The sequence below is a fragment of the Schistocerca cancellata genome, chromosome 8 (genome assembly GCF_023864275.1).
Source record: "Schistocerca cancellata isolate TAMUIC-IGC-003103 chromosome 8, iqSchCanc2.1, whole genome shotgun sequence".
NCBI classification, from domain to species: Eukaryota; Metazoa; Arthropoda; class Insecta; order Orthoptera; family Acrididae; genus Schistocerca; species Schistocerca cancellata.
In genome coordinates this window covers 283511084-283530548 of record NC_064633.1, presented here as the reverse complement: position 1 = coordinate 283530548, position 19465 = coordinate 283511084, and the positions used below count along the sequence as shown (strand labels likewise).

Sequence of the window (19465 nt, the reverse complement as noted above, 5' to 3'; positions counted from 1 at the left end):
ATATCTTGTGTGCAATACTCCGCATGGGTTCCGGAATCAGACTTCTGGCGAAATTCAGCTCGCTCTGTTCCTCCACGAGATCTACAGCGCTGTAGACATCTGCGCTCAGGTTGGTGGTATATTCTTCGACTTCAGTAAGGTAATTCAACACGTCACTCTTGACGGAACAAAATCGTCAGATGTAAAGGTTATTTGTAAGTAGGCTGTTTATGTTTTCTTTATGTAAGTTTGCTGTTTATGTTTTTTATTGGCAACGTTACATAGCACTCTATATGAAAATCACTGGCTATGCTGTGTGCAGTATGTGGCTAGTTTGCATTGTTGCCTGCCATTGTTGTCATGAACTGCTATAGCTGGATGTGAACAGCACGTAGCGTTGGGCAGTTGGAGGTGAGCCGCCAGCAGTGGTGGACGTGGGGAGAGAGATGGCGGAGTTTTGATAATCTGTAAGACTGAATGTCAATTATGAATATTAAGGTAAATACATTGTTTGTTCTCTATTAATATCTTTCATTTGCTAACTATCCCTATCAGTAGTTAGTACCTTCAGTGGTTTGAATCTTTTATTTAGCTGGCAATAGTGGCGCTCGCTGTTTTGCAGTAGCTTGAGTAGCGAAGATTTTTGTGAGGTAAGTGATTTGTAAAAGGTATAGGTTAAAGTTAGTCAGGGCCATTGTTTTGTAGGGGTTATTGAAAGTCAGATTGCGTTGCGCTAAATAATATTGTGTGTCAGGTTAAGCACAGGCTTGTATAATTGTTCTAAGTGGACGTTTCACATGTAAAATTGTTCAAAGGGGACGTTTCATAGGATCGATCAGACTTGTCTTAGATTCGAGACAAATCAATACTATCATTATTCCTGAAACAGACAGGCCGCAGACGATGGAAGAACTTCTTCAAAATTTTAATGGTGTAAAAGTGTTGTCTTCCATTGATCTCAGATCCAGCTTTTATCAGATCGAACTTCATCCAGAATGTAGAAAATACACAGCTTTCCTTTGTTTCGGCGTTTGTTATCAGTTTCGGAAACTTCCTTTTGGTTTGAACATTTCTTCAGCAGCATTCATTCGCGGGTTAAATTCCATATTACCTGAGTTCTTAAAACGTCACATCACCTTATATGTGGACGATATTCTAATAGCAGAAGCTTCATGGGAACAACATAACCGCATACTCAACAGTTTGTTACGTATTTTTGCAGAATCTGGAATTACAGTTAACTTGGAAAAGTCTGAATTCGGTAGGATGAAGGTGAAGTTTTTGGGACATATTATTTCTTCTGAAGGCATTCAGCCGGATCCTGAAAAGTTAGAAGCAATTAGAGCCATTCCAGTTCCATCCACAAAAAAACAAGTCCGCAGTTTTCTAGGTCTCGTAAATTTTTACCGTCGTTTTCTGAATATGCAAATTCTAGTTACACCAAAACTTTGTTCTCTCACTGGAAAAAATACTATTTGGAACTGGGACGAACAAGCACAGTTGGAATTCAATTCTTTGAAAGAAGCGTTACTTCACGCGCCAATACTAGCTCATCCAGATCTGTCACAAGATTTCTGCCTTAGCACTGATTCTTCCAAAGTTGGTCTTGGTGCCCATTTATTTCAAGAAGCCATAGAAGATGACATTACTGTTCAGAAAACCATTGCTTTTGCTAGCCGAGTGCTAACAAAATCTGAAAAAAATTATTCCGTTACTGAATTAGAAGCTTTAGCTATCGTTTGGGCATTTAACAAATTTCGTTTCTTTCTTTCTGGTAAGCACGTAAAAGTATACAGTGATCATCGTGCATTACAGTTTCTTATGTCTTCAAAATTAAATCATGATGGGTTAAAACGTTGGGCATTGTTTCTGCAAGAATTCCGCTTCACAATAGTCTACATTCCCGGCAAGGAGAACATTGTTGCGGACGCGCTGTCACGCGCACCGGCTGGGCTTGAGAAAAGTAACACAGAAAGCAACCTCGAGAAAAATTTCAGTATTCTTTACATTCAGAAAGTCGCCTTTGAAAACTTCATCACCACATCTTTAAAGGACATTGCTCATGAACAAGATAAAGATCCGATTTGGAAAGATATCAAAAGTAAATGGCATGAAAAGACACACACTCAGATTCGGCATTATTACCTGGTTAGAAACAACATACTCTTCAAACGCTGCACTGTTGATGACAAGCTATGGGTACTTTGCATTCCAGACGATTTTGTTAATAAGCTCATTTGGTACATTCATTTCAGCTACGCACATTTTGGTCCACGAAAATGTTATCATATTCTTCGAACGACTTGTTATTTTAACAATATGGAAAAGCGAATTCGAAGAGTCTTGTCTATTTGTAAACTTTGTCAAAAGGCGAAACCATCTACTATCTCACATCGTGCTCCGTTGTTTCCTATTATTCCTTCCAAATTAAAAGAATTTGCTGCTGTTGATCTCTTGGGACCCCTTGTCACAACATCGAATGGATTTTCGTACGTTCTAGTCGCTGTTGAACTTACTTCAAAATTTGTTTCTTTCACTCCGTTACGTAAAGCCACTGGACGGTCTGTATCCAACGCCTTTGTTAAAAATTTCTTACGTGAAGTGGGACACGTTAGTAAAGTCATTTCAGATAACGGACCGCAATTCAGATCTGCTGTTTGGTCACGCATGCTTCGGAATCATAAAATCAAACCTGTTTTTATTTCATTGTATTCACCACACTGTAACCCGTCTGAACGGATTATGAAAGAAATCAATAAGCTTTGCAGACTTTATTGTCACAGAAAGCATCAGCATTGGGACAGATATTTACACTTATTTCAAAATGTGCTGAATGAAATGCCTCATGATTCCACTGCTTTACCACCTACTCTTGTACTGAAGAATGTAGAACCTCCGAACAGAATCAGAGAGCTTGTACCTTTCCCGAATACACGTAAACTTCGACACAAAGACATAATTGATTTGGCTCTTAAAAATATAAAATCTGCAGCAGACAAAAGGAGAAAACTACACGGTAAAGCAAATGCAAAGAAATTATGTATTGGTCAGAAAGTTCTCATTAAAGCTCATTCATTGTCACATAAGAAGAAACACTTGAGTCACAAATTCTTTCTAGTTTACAATGGACCTTACAGAATCCGACGTATACCACATGATAATTGCGTTGAAGTTGAAACTCTGCGTACTAGGAAGAGTAAAGGTTTACACCACATTTCTCATGTAAAACCATTTATTGACAGATAATCTGTTTTTAACTTAGTCTTTGCAATTTTCACTTCACGCTACTTGTACAATTTGTCAGACTTAAGAAACTGTTAACATGCAACATTTTGGTTTGCTTACGAGTGGATTCTGGATTTGAGGTGCTTTCTGTGAAATGCCAGATGACACAGTGGTTGGTTTGTGTGACAGCTACACGATTATATCACGACGTTACTAATGAGTGACAATTTACAATGTTGCTTTTGCGGTGTATCTGTTTGATATCTGCACAGTTTTTCTGAATTCTTCTGTAAAGTAAAACATGTTTTAGTAGTAACTTTTGTGCTATTGCTACAAGGAGACAGCCTTTTCCGTAGGACAACAATACGTTACAGCACAGTACTTTCCTCATCACGGCAATAAGCGTAATAACTAAGTTATCTATACGCAAAGCATTTCACTTTTGTTTATCATGAGGTAAGTACATTGGCTTCTGCTGAACTTAGCTTTTGGAGGACGATAACTACGACACTTCCCAGAGATTATCTTAGAGCAAAACGCACATTTAGCGCTACAGGACACGTACTTGAGTGATTAATTTTGTACTTAAAACATTTATTTTTAAAGATTTTTGAATTACAAAGAAAGTTTTTCGTGATACATTTCATTCCATTGCTGTAATCTGTAACACCTGAGGGTATAATTACAATAAACCTCAGGGGGGTACACGCCTACTTTGTGTACCATGTGTTTGGCAAGCACAAGGAGCCCTAGCTAATATGGTATTTGCTTATACAACTTTACACATCGGTACCATATTTCTCTAACACATAAATTACACACCTATCTGATCATTTAACAGAGAAACAAACATCCTTTTACTACGTCAGTGACACATGTTTACGCCATTACAGAGTTGGATTACTTCACACTTAAGAAATTGTACTTTGTCTGTACTTTGTGCACTGTTCATATTTTTTTTTGGAACCATTGTGATACTATGAGAACTTTGAATGATGTATTTGGTAAGGGAGTATGATTTTAAAGTACGTTGGAGGCAGATGACACTTTTGACATGAGCAGAGAATTTTGTTAGGTTTTGAAATTATTGGAGGAAGCTACGACGATTTTGAGATTTGACTGAGGTTTTATGATGTTATTTTTACGACGACGATGTGTATTATGCTGTTGCGGTAAGTTTATGATCCATAAGCTGATGCTATATGAGTTATTTGATTATGCTATGTATCTGTTATGATGAAATATGGAAAAAGTGTCGACGAATAAGGTAAGGAGTAATGAATAGTGGTTAGGGACTCTTGACCTGTGAAATATTTTTATATGAGACTGTCACTGTAGCGGAAACTGCTGTCGTAAATATTTCCGTAAGAAAGTTAAGTGACCACCTGCAGATAATGTGACGTGGGCACCCAGGTGTGTCAGACACCTGGAGAACAAGCCTTTTCAGACGCCCAGGTAGAAAAGAAAGCCATTAGGGTGTGCCAGAGGCACAGGTGGAAGAGAAGGACAAAGATAGGGCTATACTCCTGTTAATGACATTCCTTTGTAGAGGGCATCGCTAATGCGACACGCTCACTACTTGAAAACATATGATTTTTGTAATGCGTTGTGGGCACACAGCTGTGTCAAACACCTGGAGAATAAGCCATTAGGATGTGCCTTTCATCGCTAATGCGACACCCTCGTTACTTAAAAAATTTATGATATTTACTGAAATGCCTAACAAAATGACAAGAAATATTTTTACATCTGCACACCTGATTATGACAAGAGTCTTTGTACGAGAGTTGAGAGCAATTAACTTATGAAATGAAATGTCACATGACTACTGAATGACATTTTTATGCTTTGGTTTGCGTAATTGCTTATTTCATTTGATATCTGGTTTCCAGCTGTGTTGCAGCATTGCTTTTATAAAATGAAATGCATTTGCTAATGTGAACTCTTTCTGTCAACAGATTTATTAAATAATTATTTTATGATCCACATTCTTTAAAAAAGGAGCACTTGGAAAGGAAAGAACAATAAGAAGGAACTAGCAACAGTAAAACAAAATTTTCTTTTCAAGTACATGGTAATATTTTTTTACAATAAGTTGTTATGGTGCACCACTTTAATTACATAGACATTAAGATGACCACTTTAATTACATAGACATTAAGATGTGAATATGCATTTCCCTTGTCTGCATTGTTGTTTTTACTGTAATATTTTTTCTGCTTGAGCTATGTCATGTTTAGGTATAAGTTGCTGCTGTTTGCCAGGCATAGTGTTATTGAATTTGACTTTTGCTAATTTATGCTGCTAGCTTTGCCAATTTGCATTTTTTGTCATTTTTGTTTGTGTTGATTTGTTGTGATGCTGCATTGCCTCGTCCCTTGGTATATATATCTGAACTCAGTAGATTTAAGTTAGCTTAAGAGGGGGTAGACTATATAAGAAACTGACTATGGAGAATAGGTAAAGAATGCATTGCGAAGAAAGATTTGGGCCCCAATGAGTATTGTACAATCAGAAATAATTATTTTGAAAGAAATATGAATAGAATACAGGAACGAGGTATAGGTAGGATTTTCTTGGAAATAAATGATGAGGGAAGCAATGTGTGAACATATAAATACAGAAAGCATGCTTAGATAGGATTTTTTGGTGGAAGCAAAGGTTGAAATAAGACGAACGATCTATGGAATGAAGGGAGATCTCCAAGCAAAATACTGCAGTAAAACAAACCCTGTCCTTTCCTCTTTGCTGCTTTTTCCCAATATGTAATTGTGTGTTGTCCTTTCTTTTTGGTGTTATTCCGCTATGTGTTTGTGTACCCTTGTGTATTTGTGTTTTTCCTGTCTTTATGTGTTTAGCTGATGAGAGCTATGTTGTAGAATTTTTCTAATACTCTGTTATTTTCTTTGTAAAGATGCTTAGACATTATTTATTCTGTGTTGTTTTAATGCTCATGTGTGAAGTTGAATTTTTAAGAGTGATTCTGATCTTTTATGTATGTACTCATGTCATCATTCCTGTAACACTGATGTATATGTTTATTTCTATTGTTTTGTAAAGCCTGCACTACAAATATTATCTGTATTGTTATGTTTTTAATGATGTATTTTGTATCTTTGTAATTGTATTCTTATGTTATATAATTGTAATTGACACCAGTTACTCAAATTCAGTAACTTGTAAGCATTCATTTCACTGCACACATTTCTGTTGGTCATAGTATATGGACAATATGTGAGAAGTAGGGACTGTTAGTGTTTGCACGTGTGTTAATAATTCAGCAAGGGACTGGATAACAGCATTGCTGGTTCTAAGGACAATTCCCAAAAACTTTGTGAATGCACAAGTGGTGGTTATGGACTTGCTCTATTATCCGCAAGACTCTTCAATGGTGATTGTGCACCTGCACAGTCACAACAGATGGCTGCTGGCCATCTCTACGAGGACTACAGTGGGTCTGCATCTTTGATGGCCCACCAATACAATTATCTCTACAAGGACTACTGTGGGTCTGCATCTCTGGTGGCCCATCAATACCATACTCTCTACCAGGACTGCAGTGGGTCTGCTCAGTGATGACCTACCTACCAATATTCGTCAGAACTTCGAATGACTCTGCTGTGGGTTTGCTCCATTGTGGCCCATTACCTGTCAGCATTTCAAGAGTCAGCACTGTCTTTCCGTTGGAAGGACAACACTACTTCTTCAAGACTGCATGGAAATCCACTACTTCTATGTGCAATTTCTTTTACTAATGAGACTTTGTGAAAAACAAAAACTGTAATTACTATTATGATGAACAATCTGGACTGTCTTTATTGACTGTGAAAAAAATTTTAGCTGTTGACCAACATTGTATCAATAAGTGTGTGCATTTGATATCTTTGTTATTGTAATTATGAAAAATTTTATCAAATCATTATTGGCCACTGGCCAAAACATTTGTAAATTTTTTTGTGGGGAGCATGGGGGCTATGTAAGTAGGCTGTTTATGTTTTCTTTATGTAAGTTTGCTGTTTATGTTTTTTATTGGCAACGTTACATAGCACTCTATATGAAAATCACTGGCTATGCTGTGTGCAGTATGTGGCTAGTTTGCATTGTTGCCTGCCATTGTTGTCATGAACTGCTATAGCTGGATGTGAACAGCACGTAGCGTTGGGCAGTTGGAGGTGAGCCGCCAGCAGTGGTGGACGTGGGGAGAGAGATGGCGGAGTTTTGATAATCTGTAAGACTGAATGTCAATTATGAATATTAAGGTAAATACATTGTTTGTTCTCTATTAATATCTTTCATTTGCTAACTATCCCTATCAGTAGTCAGTACCTTCAGTGGTTTGAATCTTTTATTTAGCTGGCAATAGTGGCGCTCGCTGTTTTGCAGTAGCTTGAGTAGCGAAGATTTTTGTGAGGTAAGTGATTTGTAAAAGGTATAGGTTAAAGTTAGTCAGGGCCATTGTTTTGTAGGGGTTATTGAAAGTCAGATTGCGTTGCGCTAAATAATATTGTGTGTCAGGTTAAGCACAGGCTTGTATAATTGTTCTAAGTGGACGTTTCACATGTAAAATTGTTCAAAGGGGACGTTTCATATTTAAGGCGTACTCTAAGGACGTAGGACAGAATTGTTACAGTTTACAGTGTATGCAGATGATCTAGAAGAAAGTGTCGGAAACTCTTTAAGGCTGTTAGCAGATGATGCGGTTGTCCATAAGAAGGTAGCAACATCAGAAGGCAATAACGGTTTGCAAAATGACCTCTAAAGGATTGATGAAAGATGGGGGTAGGGGCACTTTTCCCTAAACGCAAATAAATGTAAAACATTGCGCACACACAGGAAAACAAATCCACCAGTTCACAACTACAATACTTTTTTTTGTGGTTTTAGGGCGCACAACTTCAACGGTCATTAGCGCCCAAACTACAATACTGATGACAGTTTGCTGGAAACAGGAACTAACGTGAATTATCTAGGAGTAACTATACCGAACGACCTTAAATTGTATGACGACATTAGACGAGTAGTAGAAAGAGCAGATGCAAAGACCGGTTCATAGGAAAAAGGGAAATGTAATTCATATACTAAATAACTGGCTCATGAGGCAATTGTTAGACCGTTTCTTGAGTATTCTTCAGCAATCTGGGACACTTGCCAGGTAGGACTGATAGAAGAAATAGACAAGATCCAACAAAGAGCGATTCTTTATGTCACGGGATCGTTTAGTAAGCGCGAGAGTGTCACAGAGATGCTCCACAACTCCAGTAGCAGACCCTGCAAGAGACGGTTTGTGCATCACGTAGATGTTTACTATAGAAATTTTGAGTGTGTCCTTCCCGGGAAGAGTTATAGAACATACTACTTCTTCCAACATATCTTTCCCGAAGAGACTACAGGAGAAAATTCGAGAAATTAGAGCCAACACAGAGACTTACCGACAATCATTCCTCCCACGCACCATTTGCGAACGGAATAAGGAAAAGGGGGGGGGGTGTCTGTTAGTGATACCAGAAGTACCTTTCACCAAACACCGCAGGGTGGCTTGCTGAGTATGAGGTACATGTAAAGGAAACAAAAATACCAAAACTGATACTGGCTTGGGAAACTGAGGGAAGAAGAAGGGGTCGACCAGTGACAGTCAGAACATTTGGTGCAGAAGAAGGGGATGCACAAGATCAAAGTAATTGGAGGAGAATTTTGAAGAGACGCTGTTGAATTTCGAATGCATTGCTATGTTGGCGAGCAGAGGAACGTCTCAATAAATAAATATACAGGGTGGTCCATTGATAGTGACCGGGCCAAATATCTCACGAAATAAGCATCAAACGAAAGAACTACAAAGAACGAAACTCGTGTAGCTTGAAGGGGGAAACCAGATGGCGCTATGGTTGGCCCGCTAGATGGCGCTGCCATAGTTCAAACGGGTATCAACTGCGTTTTTTAAAATAGGATGATGATGTTCAGATGTGTGTGAAATCTTATTAACTTAACTGCTAAGGTCATCAGTCCCTAAGCTGACACACTACTTAACCTAAATTATCATAAGGACAAACACACACACCCGTACCCGAGGGAGGACTCGAACCTCCGCCGGGACCAGCCGCACAGTCCATGACTGCAGCGCCTCAGACCGCTCGGCTAATCCCGCGCGGCTTTAAATAGGAACCCCCATTTTTTTATTACATATTCATGTAGTACGTAAAGAAATATGAATGTTTTAGTTGGACCACTTTTTTCGCTTTGTGACAGATGGCGCTGTAATAGTCACAAACGTATAAGTAGCCTACGTGGAATCACGTAACATTCCGCCAGTGCGGACGGTATTTGCTTCGTGATACATTACCCGTGTAAAAATGGACCGTTCACCAATTGCGGAAAAGGTCGATATCGTGTTGATGTATGGCTATTGTGATCAAAATGCCCAACAGGCGTGTGCTATGTATGCTGCTCGGTATCCTGGACGACATCATCCAAGTGTCCGGACCGTTCGCCGGATAGTTACGTTATTTAAGGAAAGAGGAAGCGTTCAGCCACGTGTGAAACGTCAACCACGACCTGCAACAAACGATGATGCCCAAGTAGGTGTGTTAGCTGCTGTCGCGTCCAATCCGCACATCAGCAGCAGACAAATTGCGCGAGAATCGGGAATCTCAAAAACATCGATTGCACCCGTACCATATTTCTATGCACCAGGAATTGCATGGCGACGACTTTGAACGTCGTGTACAGTTCTGCCACTGGGCACAAGAGAAGTTACGGGACGATGACAGATTTTTTGCACGCGTTCTATTTAGCGACGAAGCGTCATTCACCAACAGCGGTAACGTAAACCGGCAGAATATGCACTAGTGGGCAACGGAAAATCCACGATGGCTGTGACAAAACGAACATCAGCGACCTTGGCGGGTTAATGTAAGATGCGGCATTATGGGAGGAAGGGTAATTGGCCCCCATTTTATCGATGGCAGCCCCAAGATATCAATCTCTCGAGAGACAAGTTTTACCTAAAACATGCAACTACTGGCACAGTACACAAGGCAATTATGAGAATCTCTTCCGAGGCAGTAGGAATTGATGGAGTGAGCATTGGCATGATTAAGAACGTCGTAGACACTATTACTCCAGTTATCACAGACATCTTCAACCTGTCTCTTGTCAGTAGTACATGTCCTACTGAGTGGAAGCAAAGTTTAATTCAACCTATACCCAAGACTGACAACCCTAAGTCGCCAGGTGATTACAGGCCGATCAGCATACTATCTGCAATATCTAAAGCCCTAGAATACATCGTCCATGAACAGCTGACGGATTACCTCAAAACTCATAACATCCACAACAAATATCAGTCAGGCTTTCGAAAGCACCATAGTACAGCAACTGCATTAATCAAAGTAACTGATGACATTAAACATGCTATGGACAGACGTGAAGCTACCATCCTAACACTGCTTGACTTTAGCAAGGCTTTTGATACAGTTGACTTTGATATATTACTAATTAAAATGAAACAGCTGAATTTCTCAAACAGTGCTATACACTGGTTCGACAGCTACCTCAAAAACAGAAGTCAACAAGTCATTTGTGGGTCGGAAAAGTCATCATGGAAAAACGTGCGCTCTGGAGTTCCCCAAGGCTCCGTCCTTGGTCCATTACTCTTCTCACTGTACATTAATGATATTTCTTCAGTGATTCACTCCTGCAACTACCATCTATATGCCGACGACATCCAACTGTACATAAGTGCAAGCCCCAAGAACATTGCTGACGCAGTAGCGAGTATGAACGCAGATCTTTGCTCTGTTTCTCGATGGGCACAGAACCTAGGTCTGAAACTAAACCCCAAGAAATCCCAGGTCATACTTATATCTCATCCAAAGTTAATCAGTCGGTACTTTCGCGAAACAGTCCCTCAAATACTCCTCAATGGTACCCAACTACCATACCAAAAAACAGTAAAAGACCTTGGAATAATCTTGGATGAACACCTAAACTGGGAAGAACAAACAGTCACAGCTTGCCGGAAATCGCTCTCCTCCCTACATGCAATTCAAAAATTTAGAAAAATATTTCCAACCCATGTTAAACAAAAATTAGTCCAAACACTAGTCTTGCCTAATCTTTACTACTGTGATGTAGTTCAACACGGCACAAATAGTGAAAATTCGAGATGCCTCGAGCTAGTGATGAATGCTTGCGTTAGATACGTATGAAATATACGGTTGTATAATCATATCAGTCCTTCATACTCCCAGCTAGGTTGGATACGCCCACATAAGGCACGCGATCTCCACACGATGTGCTTACTTCAACGATTTCTTAGCCACTGGTGCCCCCAATACTTATCTTCTCACATTAAACACCTATCATCATTCCACAACCGCAATACCAGATCGGATACATCTAGCATCTTGGCTGTACCTTTACATAACACAAAATCTTTCTCTGTGTCATTCTCCATCTCAGCCATACGACTATGGAACGCGCTCCCCTGTGATCTGCGTCTTATCCAGAACCACTCAACATTCAAGAGGGAACTCAAGACTTACATATTAGGGACGGTATAGCCACCATTGTCGTGCCCCTCTCATCTTTTTCTTTCTCCTCTCCATCATAGCTTCGAATTTTACCATTCTATTTCTCCTCCTCTAACTTATCTACCTTTTCTATATCTCTTTCACCCCATTCTATCATCTTATGTCTCTGCTTGATGAGAATAACTCACAAACTGCAAGAATATAACGAGAAAATTCCCAACTAGCAATAGGACTGACATTCATAAAAGAAAACATATGTTCACTTTCCTATACATAGTCATTATTATTATTATTATTCTTGATTATTATAATTACTTTTTGATTGTTATAATTATCATTGTAGTACTTTTACAATCTCTAATTTTTTCTGTAACATTAATACTGTATAACATGTTATATGTCCTTAATGTTCTGTATAAACTGAAATTTGTTGAATCTGAGTATGCCTGGTTAGGTGTAAGAGAGGGCCTGAAGGCCCTAATCTTGCCAGGTAAAATAAATGCATAAATAAATAAAATAAATAAATGGTGCAATGTAAGCTGATTTCGTACGAAATGCTCTACCGATGTTACTACAAGATGTTTCACTGCATGACAGAATGGCGATGTACTTCCAACATGATCGATGTCCGGCACATAGCTCGCGTGCGGTTGAAGCGGTATTGAGTAGCATATTTCATGACAGGTGGTTTGGTCGTCGAAGCACCATACCATGGCCCGCATGTTCACCGGATCTGATGTCCTCGGATTTCTTTCTGTGGGGAATGTTGAAGGACATTTGCTAACGTGATCCACCGACAACGTTTGACAAAATTCGTCAGCATATTGTCAATGCATGTGCGAACATTACGGAAGGCGAACTACTCGCTGTTGAGAGGAATGTCGTTACACGTATTGCCAAATGCATCGAGGTTGACGGACATCATTTTGAGCATTTATTGCATTAATGTGGTATTTACAGGTAATCACGCTGTAACAGCAAGCGTTCTCAGAAATGATAAGTTCACAAAGGTACATGTATCACATTGGAACAACCGGAATAAAATGTTCAAACGTACCTACGTTCTGTATTTTAATTTGAAAAACCTACCTGTTACCAACTGTTCGTCTAAAATTGTGAGCCATATGTTTGTGACTATTACAGCGCCATCTATCACAAAGCGAAAAAAGTGATCCAACTAAAACATTCATATTTCTTTACGTACTACACGAATATGTAATAAAAATGGGGGTTCCTATTAAAAAAAATCGCAATTGATATCCGTTTGACCTATGGCAGCGCCATCTAGCGGGCCAACTATAGCGCCATCTGGTTTCCTCCTTCAAGCTAGGCAAGTTTCGTTCTTTGTAGTTTTTTCGTTTGACGCTTATTTCGTGAGATATTTGGCCCGGTCTCGATCAGTGGGCCACCCTGCATACTAGTGGCTGCCTATCGTAGTCGCATAGTCGAGGGCCCCGCGAATGTCCCTCGATGTCCAGTGGTCAGGACTGCTGTCACGGAACTCGACGCCAATTCGCAAATGTGCCGATTACGAGCGGAGAAAGGAATTTAGTCGGCACGCCTTGAGTGGCGTCCCCCTGGGCCGGTTAAGGCGGCTGTTTGCAGGGCGTGCGCGCTCGCTGCAGGTACTCCGGCGAATGACAATGCCGATGATAATAACAGTGCGGGCAGCGCACTAGACCGCCAGCGCAGTCTACCGCAGCCGCCGCTGGAGCCAACACTTCCGCCAGGTGGGTACCGCTCCTGGCTTACAACCTAACCAACACCAACACTAGCTAATATCCACGACCTATTAACTTGTGTAAAATTTTAACTGCTCATACACTAGACGCAACTGCCACGGAAGTTTGTTACGCGAGATCGAGTTATTTGTCTATGGGATCAAGTAATTCGCAATGTATTCTGATCAATCACCAGTAGGTAATAACGGAGAAATATGTAAATGCAAGTATTTATTAATAAAACATATTATATTTTGAACGGAAGTAACAAATATTAGTCTCACTGTCAAACATCGATGTCATCATATACAATAGGGTTAATTGTAAAACATATTAAAAAAAGTGTTTTTCAGATTAGTTTTATTTTTTGTACGTCGTAATGCAGTATCAAAATGTATAGTGAAGAGGTCAACGTAAGTTGGTGCAACTCCTGCAGGAGGTTGCAAACTTCCTACGGTATGACAAACCCACCGATGAATTTTTAAGAAGCATGGTCCACGTCTGGAATGTCAAACCGAAAGAAATGCCAGAGTATTTTTAAACTGTCTAATATTTCCAAGGTAGTTCTTAGTATAGTCGTCAGTTTGTTCTGTGAGTTTTTGAAGTTCTTCACAAACTTTAATGGGCTCCAAGTTAACCTTTCCATTGTGGCAACACATGGTAGCTGAATTGTCGTGGAGCTCTCTTTTATACAGCCTTGCAGAGCAATGAACGCACTTTTGATCCACGTTACCAGAATTATGTGTTTGTGCTTCATTGTCTTTAGGGAGAAGACGGACAGAACGATAATGTTTTTGCAAGTTTATGTAGCTGTCTTCTACCGCAGACATTTTGACAGAGGTGAAGTAAATAAGTTGGTGGCACAGAGTCGTTGTCTTGCACTAATTGTTGCCGTTAAGCATTGAATCGGAGGTCTCCCTCTCGGCCTGCATGTTGTGCCCCGTGGGAATTGGTTGGTTGGTTAATTTTGGGGAGAGATTCAAACAGCCAGGTCATCGGCCCCATCGGATTAGGGAAAGATGGGGCGGAAAGTCGGCTGTGCCCTTGTAAAGGAACCATCCCGGCATTTACCTGAAAGGATTTAAGGCAATCACAGAAAACCTAAATCAGGATGGACGAACTCGGGTTTGAAGCGTCTTCCTCCCGAATGCGAGTCCAGAGTGCTAACGACTGCGCGAACTCGCTCGGTCATTGGGAATGTGGAAGACTGAATTACAGGAAGGAAGAACTTAGCAGACTTCTGACAGTTTTAATTTTTTTAATTATTCATTTGTTAAGAAAAATTAACAATAAATGGATATTCCGTGCCGTATGAGTTTGTTTAACCTTTGCTAGTGATGCAGATTAACGGTTTGATGTAATTCAGTTTATTCGCACAGTATACAACACTTGCTTAAAGAAAGTAAACATGCATGCTAAAAAAAATTAGATTGTCAATAGATGGCACCTTCTAAATTCTTTATATCGACGTGTACGATCGAAATCGCATTCGAGGCACTAAGCTTGTGTAAAGTGTCTAAGCAACTGCAACTGCTGTCATGCACGTTAGTTAAACAGATTGTCAAGAGATTACACCTTCTACATTGTTTTTATAAAAAAAATTTCAAACTTAAGTTTTTAACGAAAACGTTAACTTTAAACTATTTGTGTATTTTTCGTCATTAGCGGTGGACAAAATGTTGAAAATGATTTCCCAGTCATTAATAGTAATTAATTTATGCGGGAGACATAACGTGCCGACGAAAAAACACCGTTGAGAAATAACGGATATGATACTCAGACAATTCGGTTCTGCCTATATTTCATGTATGTGTACGCCCTGTGCCTTAAAAGTTACTTTACGGCGGAAGCATTGCACGTGAGAAATATGTCTGTAGTTTGTTGCACGCTAGCGTCTATGAGAGTATGTAAGTCGTTACTTTTATACATTTTGTTTCTGTAACGGCACCTGTGACTGTCACGTGTAAGTTGATATTAGATGCAATATACAGACTATCTGTTATGACTGTCAGATTTACTTATCGTAGCATATGACACACAACTTTTTAATCTTAAGGTATGTCCACATGATGCCTCTTTCCTCGTGCGTAACAGCAGACACATTGGGAATAGAAGGGCAACACAAAAATTTGTGGAAAGAACACATATACGCATGGCGTTTTCGTGTCCACAAGTTACCACATTGCACAAGCAGTGTGCTGTGGATTCAGTTCTTTTCTTGGGAGTTTGTGCTACGTTTATTGCGATGAAAAGGTGTCAGAAAAAGAAAACGCAAAAGCGACTGTAGGTAAAGAAGTGTCTAAATAAGAGAGAACGAGAAATACAAAGTGACAGCGTTTTGTTTGCAAATTTCAGAAGGGTTTCACAGCGAGATTTTACATTGTCTGTCAGGGAAACTGCAATCATAAGGCTAGAAATAAAATTTCGTTGGTTGTAACCGGCTACTTATATAGAAGTTTGAACTATTTCTTTCGTATTTAAAAACAAAGCATTTCAGTGATTATTACTGAAACTGAGAGATTCTTAAGGGAGGTTCTTAATCTTCATGTGAAGGATAATTAACTTGCAACACGTCATTTGTATTTTGCTTTATAAAAATGTTGTTTACACAACTTTAATGACAAAGTATTATAATAGATTAACATCCTCCGACTCGGCAAACTTGGGAATTTCACAGACGCCAGAATCCATTTGAATGTAATTTTTATTTTTAGTAGTTCGCTGAGAAGCTATACAAACCTCATCATTTCCTTTGTTCAGAAGTCAGACTGTTCAGTGGTACAATTAAGTCGCCATAGCACGGATATTCACCCACGGTTTTCGTATACCCTTTTTATAAATTTCTGGCTTACTCCTTTCTGTATTTTTTTTACTTCGAAACACACGGTATCTTATTCTTTACAGTAATATCATCAGACTTTTTATCTAATACTTGACGCTGAGGGCATCATTTCTCAAGTTTTTATTCAAATAATCATTAGAAGCGGCGTTCGACACGAGTTTCCTTTGTCTGTAATCACCTATTAACTTAAGCACGCTTCCTTTGGAGTCGGCAGACATTGTTGCACATAAATCGCTCAACAGCATAACCTGAACACATTAGACAACCAAACACGCATGGTTCCCAGCTGCCTATCATCTGCAAAAAAAGCGCAAAGATTCTCACCAAAGCCGAGAAGTAAAGCGCCTTACGCACGGCTCTTCATTTCCAGGAAATTACGTATGCACAAACGTGCATGCGTAGTTGCGTTGTTGTAAATTTATGCGGATGAGCGAAGTTGAACACAAAGGCATCGTGTGGGTGCACCTTTAAGTTACCAGCCACTATCGATCGCCTCTATGACAATTTTTGGGCCTACAACTACAGTGATCAGCTGTGCAGTCGGCTCTATGTGCAATGCATCAGTTCATAGCGTTAATCCCGACTGCTGACGTTACACGAAACAGTGCACTGACTACCACAGTTAATACTACGATAATTTAATTTATGTTACTCTGTGACAACAGCTAACTTTGTATAAATATGAAACATTTGCTTTTTATGATATGACTATCACTGTGCGTGTGCGTGTGTGTGTGTGTGTGTGTGTGTGTGTGTGTGAGAGAGAGAGAGAGAGAGAGAGAGAGAGAGAAAGTCATAATTTTAATTTCAGTGACAAATTCACGGTTTTATTATCTGATGTCATTGATTTTATATTCGCCTAACATGTTGCTATAAATGTCTTTAAGTGAGTTGGTGACATTTTATTACGCGCGTGATGTCGTTAGCATTTATATCACGAAACAGGTCTATGGAAGTTCAGTCTTGTAATGTTACTTATGTATTATTTCAATAACTTTTGGTCTGTGAACCGAAACTGGTTGCTAAAAGATTTTTATCAGCAGTTCGAGGCGGTAATCATGCCATTTTTTTAAAATTATCTTCTTCTTCTTCTTCTTCTTCTCCTTTCATAGATTAGGGGATATAACCTGTTCCGGTCAACAAGATCCAGCCACCTCTTTCGTGGTCTTCCCCTCAGTTTTGTCTTAGGGTACTTATTCTACCCTAAGTGTCCTAGTCTAACAAGAGTGGATGACCAAGAACGAAGCGCTCGGATTAAAAAGGGTGTAAGACGGGGATGTGGTCTTCCGCTCCTACGTTCAATCTGTACATCGAAGAAGCAGTGATGGAAATAAAATAAAGATTCAGGAGAGGAATTAAAATTCAAGGTGAAAGGATATCAACTATACGATTTGTTGATGACATTGCTATCCTGAGTGAAAGTGAAGAAGAATTACAGGATCTGGTGAATGAATGAACAGTGTAATGAGTACAGAATATGTATTGAGAATAAATCGAAGAAAGATGAAAGGAATGAGAAATAGCAGGAATGAGAACAACAAGAAACTTAACATCAGAAATGGGCATCATGAAGTAGACGAAGTTAAGGAATTCTGGTACATAGGCAGAAAAATAACTCATGACGGACGGAGCAAGGAGGACATCAAAAGCAGACTAGCACTGGCAAAAAGGGCATTCCTGGCCAAGAGAAGTTTACCATTATCAGACATAGGCCTTAATTTGAGGAAGAAATTTCTGAGAACGTACGTTTTGAGCACAGCATTGTATGACAGCGAAACATGGACTGTGGGAAAACCGGAGCAGAAGAGAACAGAAGCATCTGAGGGGAGGTTGCTACATATGAATGTTGAAAATTAGGTGGACTGATAACGCAAGGAATGTGGAGGTTCTGCGCAGAATCTGAGTGGAAAGGAATATGTAGAAAACACTGACAAGGAGAAGGGACACGATGACATGATATCTCTTAAGACATCAGGGAATGACTTCCAAGGTACTAGGAAAAAAGAGAGAGAGAGAGAGAGAGAGAGAGAGAGAGAGAGAGAGAGAGATTAGAGCTCATACAGAGGCTTACCGACAATCATTCTTCCATGCATGCTGTCTTTTTTTTTGCCTCTTCTTCTTATGCACCATAATTCGATTCGCAAATGGAACTGGAAAGGGAAAGAGGGGGGGGGGGGGAAGAGGAGGAGGTTGGCACTACCAGAAGTATCTGCCGCCACACGCCGTCAGCTGGCTTGCCGGTGTATTGATGTAGATGTCCCTCTACGTCTGCAGTCAAGAAATGGTTTTGGAAGTCTACTTTCACGCATTCTGTTTTCATGTTCCCATCATCTGCCCTATTTAGATCTATTTTATTGAGTACTGAATCACCTTGTAACTGCCCGCCCGGCCAGTCACGCTGTCTAACGCGCTGCTTCCCGAGCGGAAGGCGGAGCCAGTCCCTGGCACGAATCCGCCCGGCGGACTGGTGTCAAAGTCTGGTGTGCCGGCCAGCCTGAGGATGGTTTTTAAGGCGGTTTTCCATCTGCCTCGGCGAATGCGGGCTGGTTCCCCTTATTCCGCCTCAGTTACACTATGTCGGCGATTGTTGCACAAACACAGTATCCACGTACGCGTACAGCATAATTACTCTACCATGCAAATACTTGGGGTTACACTCGTCTGGTATGAGGCGTTTCCAGTGGGAGGGGGAGGGGAGAGGGGAAGGGGTGTCCACTGGGGGCCGAACCGCACAATAACCCTGGGTTCGGTGTGGGGTGACGGTGGGGTGGGTGGACTACTGTGGCTTGTTGTGGGGTTGTGAACCACAGAGGGCTACGGCGGGACAAAGCCTCTCCGTCGTTTCTAGATCCCCGGTTTAATACACAATACACACACACACACACACACACACACACACAAAAAACACACATGCAGTCTTTAAAACTATAGAGAAATGTCATTTCCACAGCCTGGATCTTCCTCATATCTTTTTGTGTGGGAACCCAGGCTTCAGATCCATAGAGTTAGAGGGCACTGCCATGACTTTGTAAAACTCCATCTTTGTCTCTTTCGTGGCTGCTTTTTGTAGCGTGTTTCTGATTCTTCCACAGATTGCTTTAAATTTTAGGATCTTTTTATCAGTTTCAACGTCGAAGTTTCGTTCTGTGTTACAGTTAGATATGTTGAAA

General features: G+C 40.2%; 1 protein-coding gene across 1 annotated transcript in view; it reads left to right on the top strand.

Annotated features, from left to right (window-relative positions):
- Positions 1 to 19465, top strand: part of LOC126095515 (cytochrome P450 6k1-like) — a 187719-nt gene that overhangs the window by 4319 nt on the left and 163935 nt on the right. Inside the window, exon 2 of the mRNA XM_049910300.1 lies at positions 13358 to 13462. Coding sequence (XP_049766257.1) covers positions 13358 to 13462 — 105 coding nt within the window. The remainder of the gene's footprint in view (positions 1 to 13357; positions 13463 to 19465) is intronic.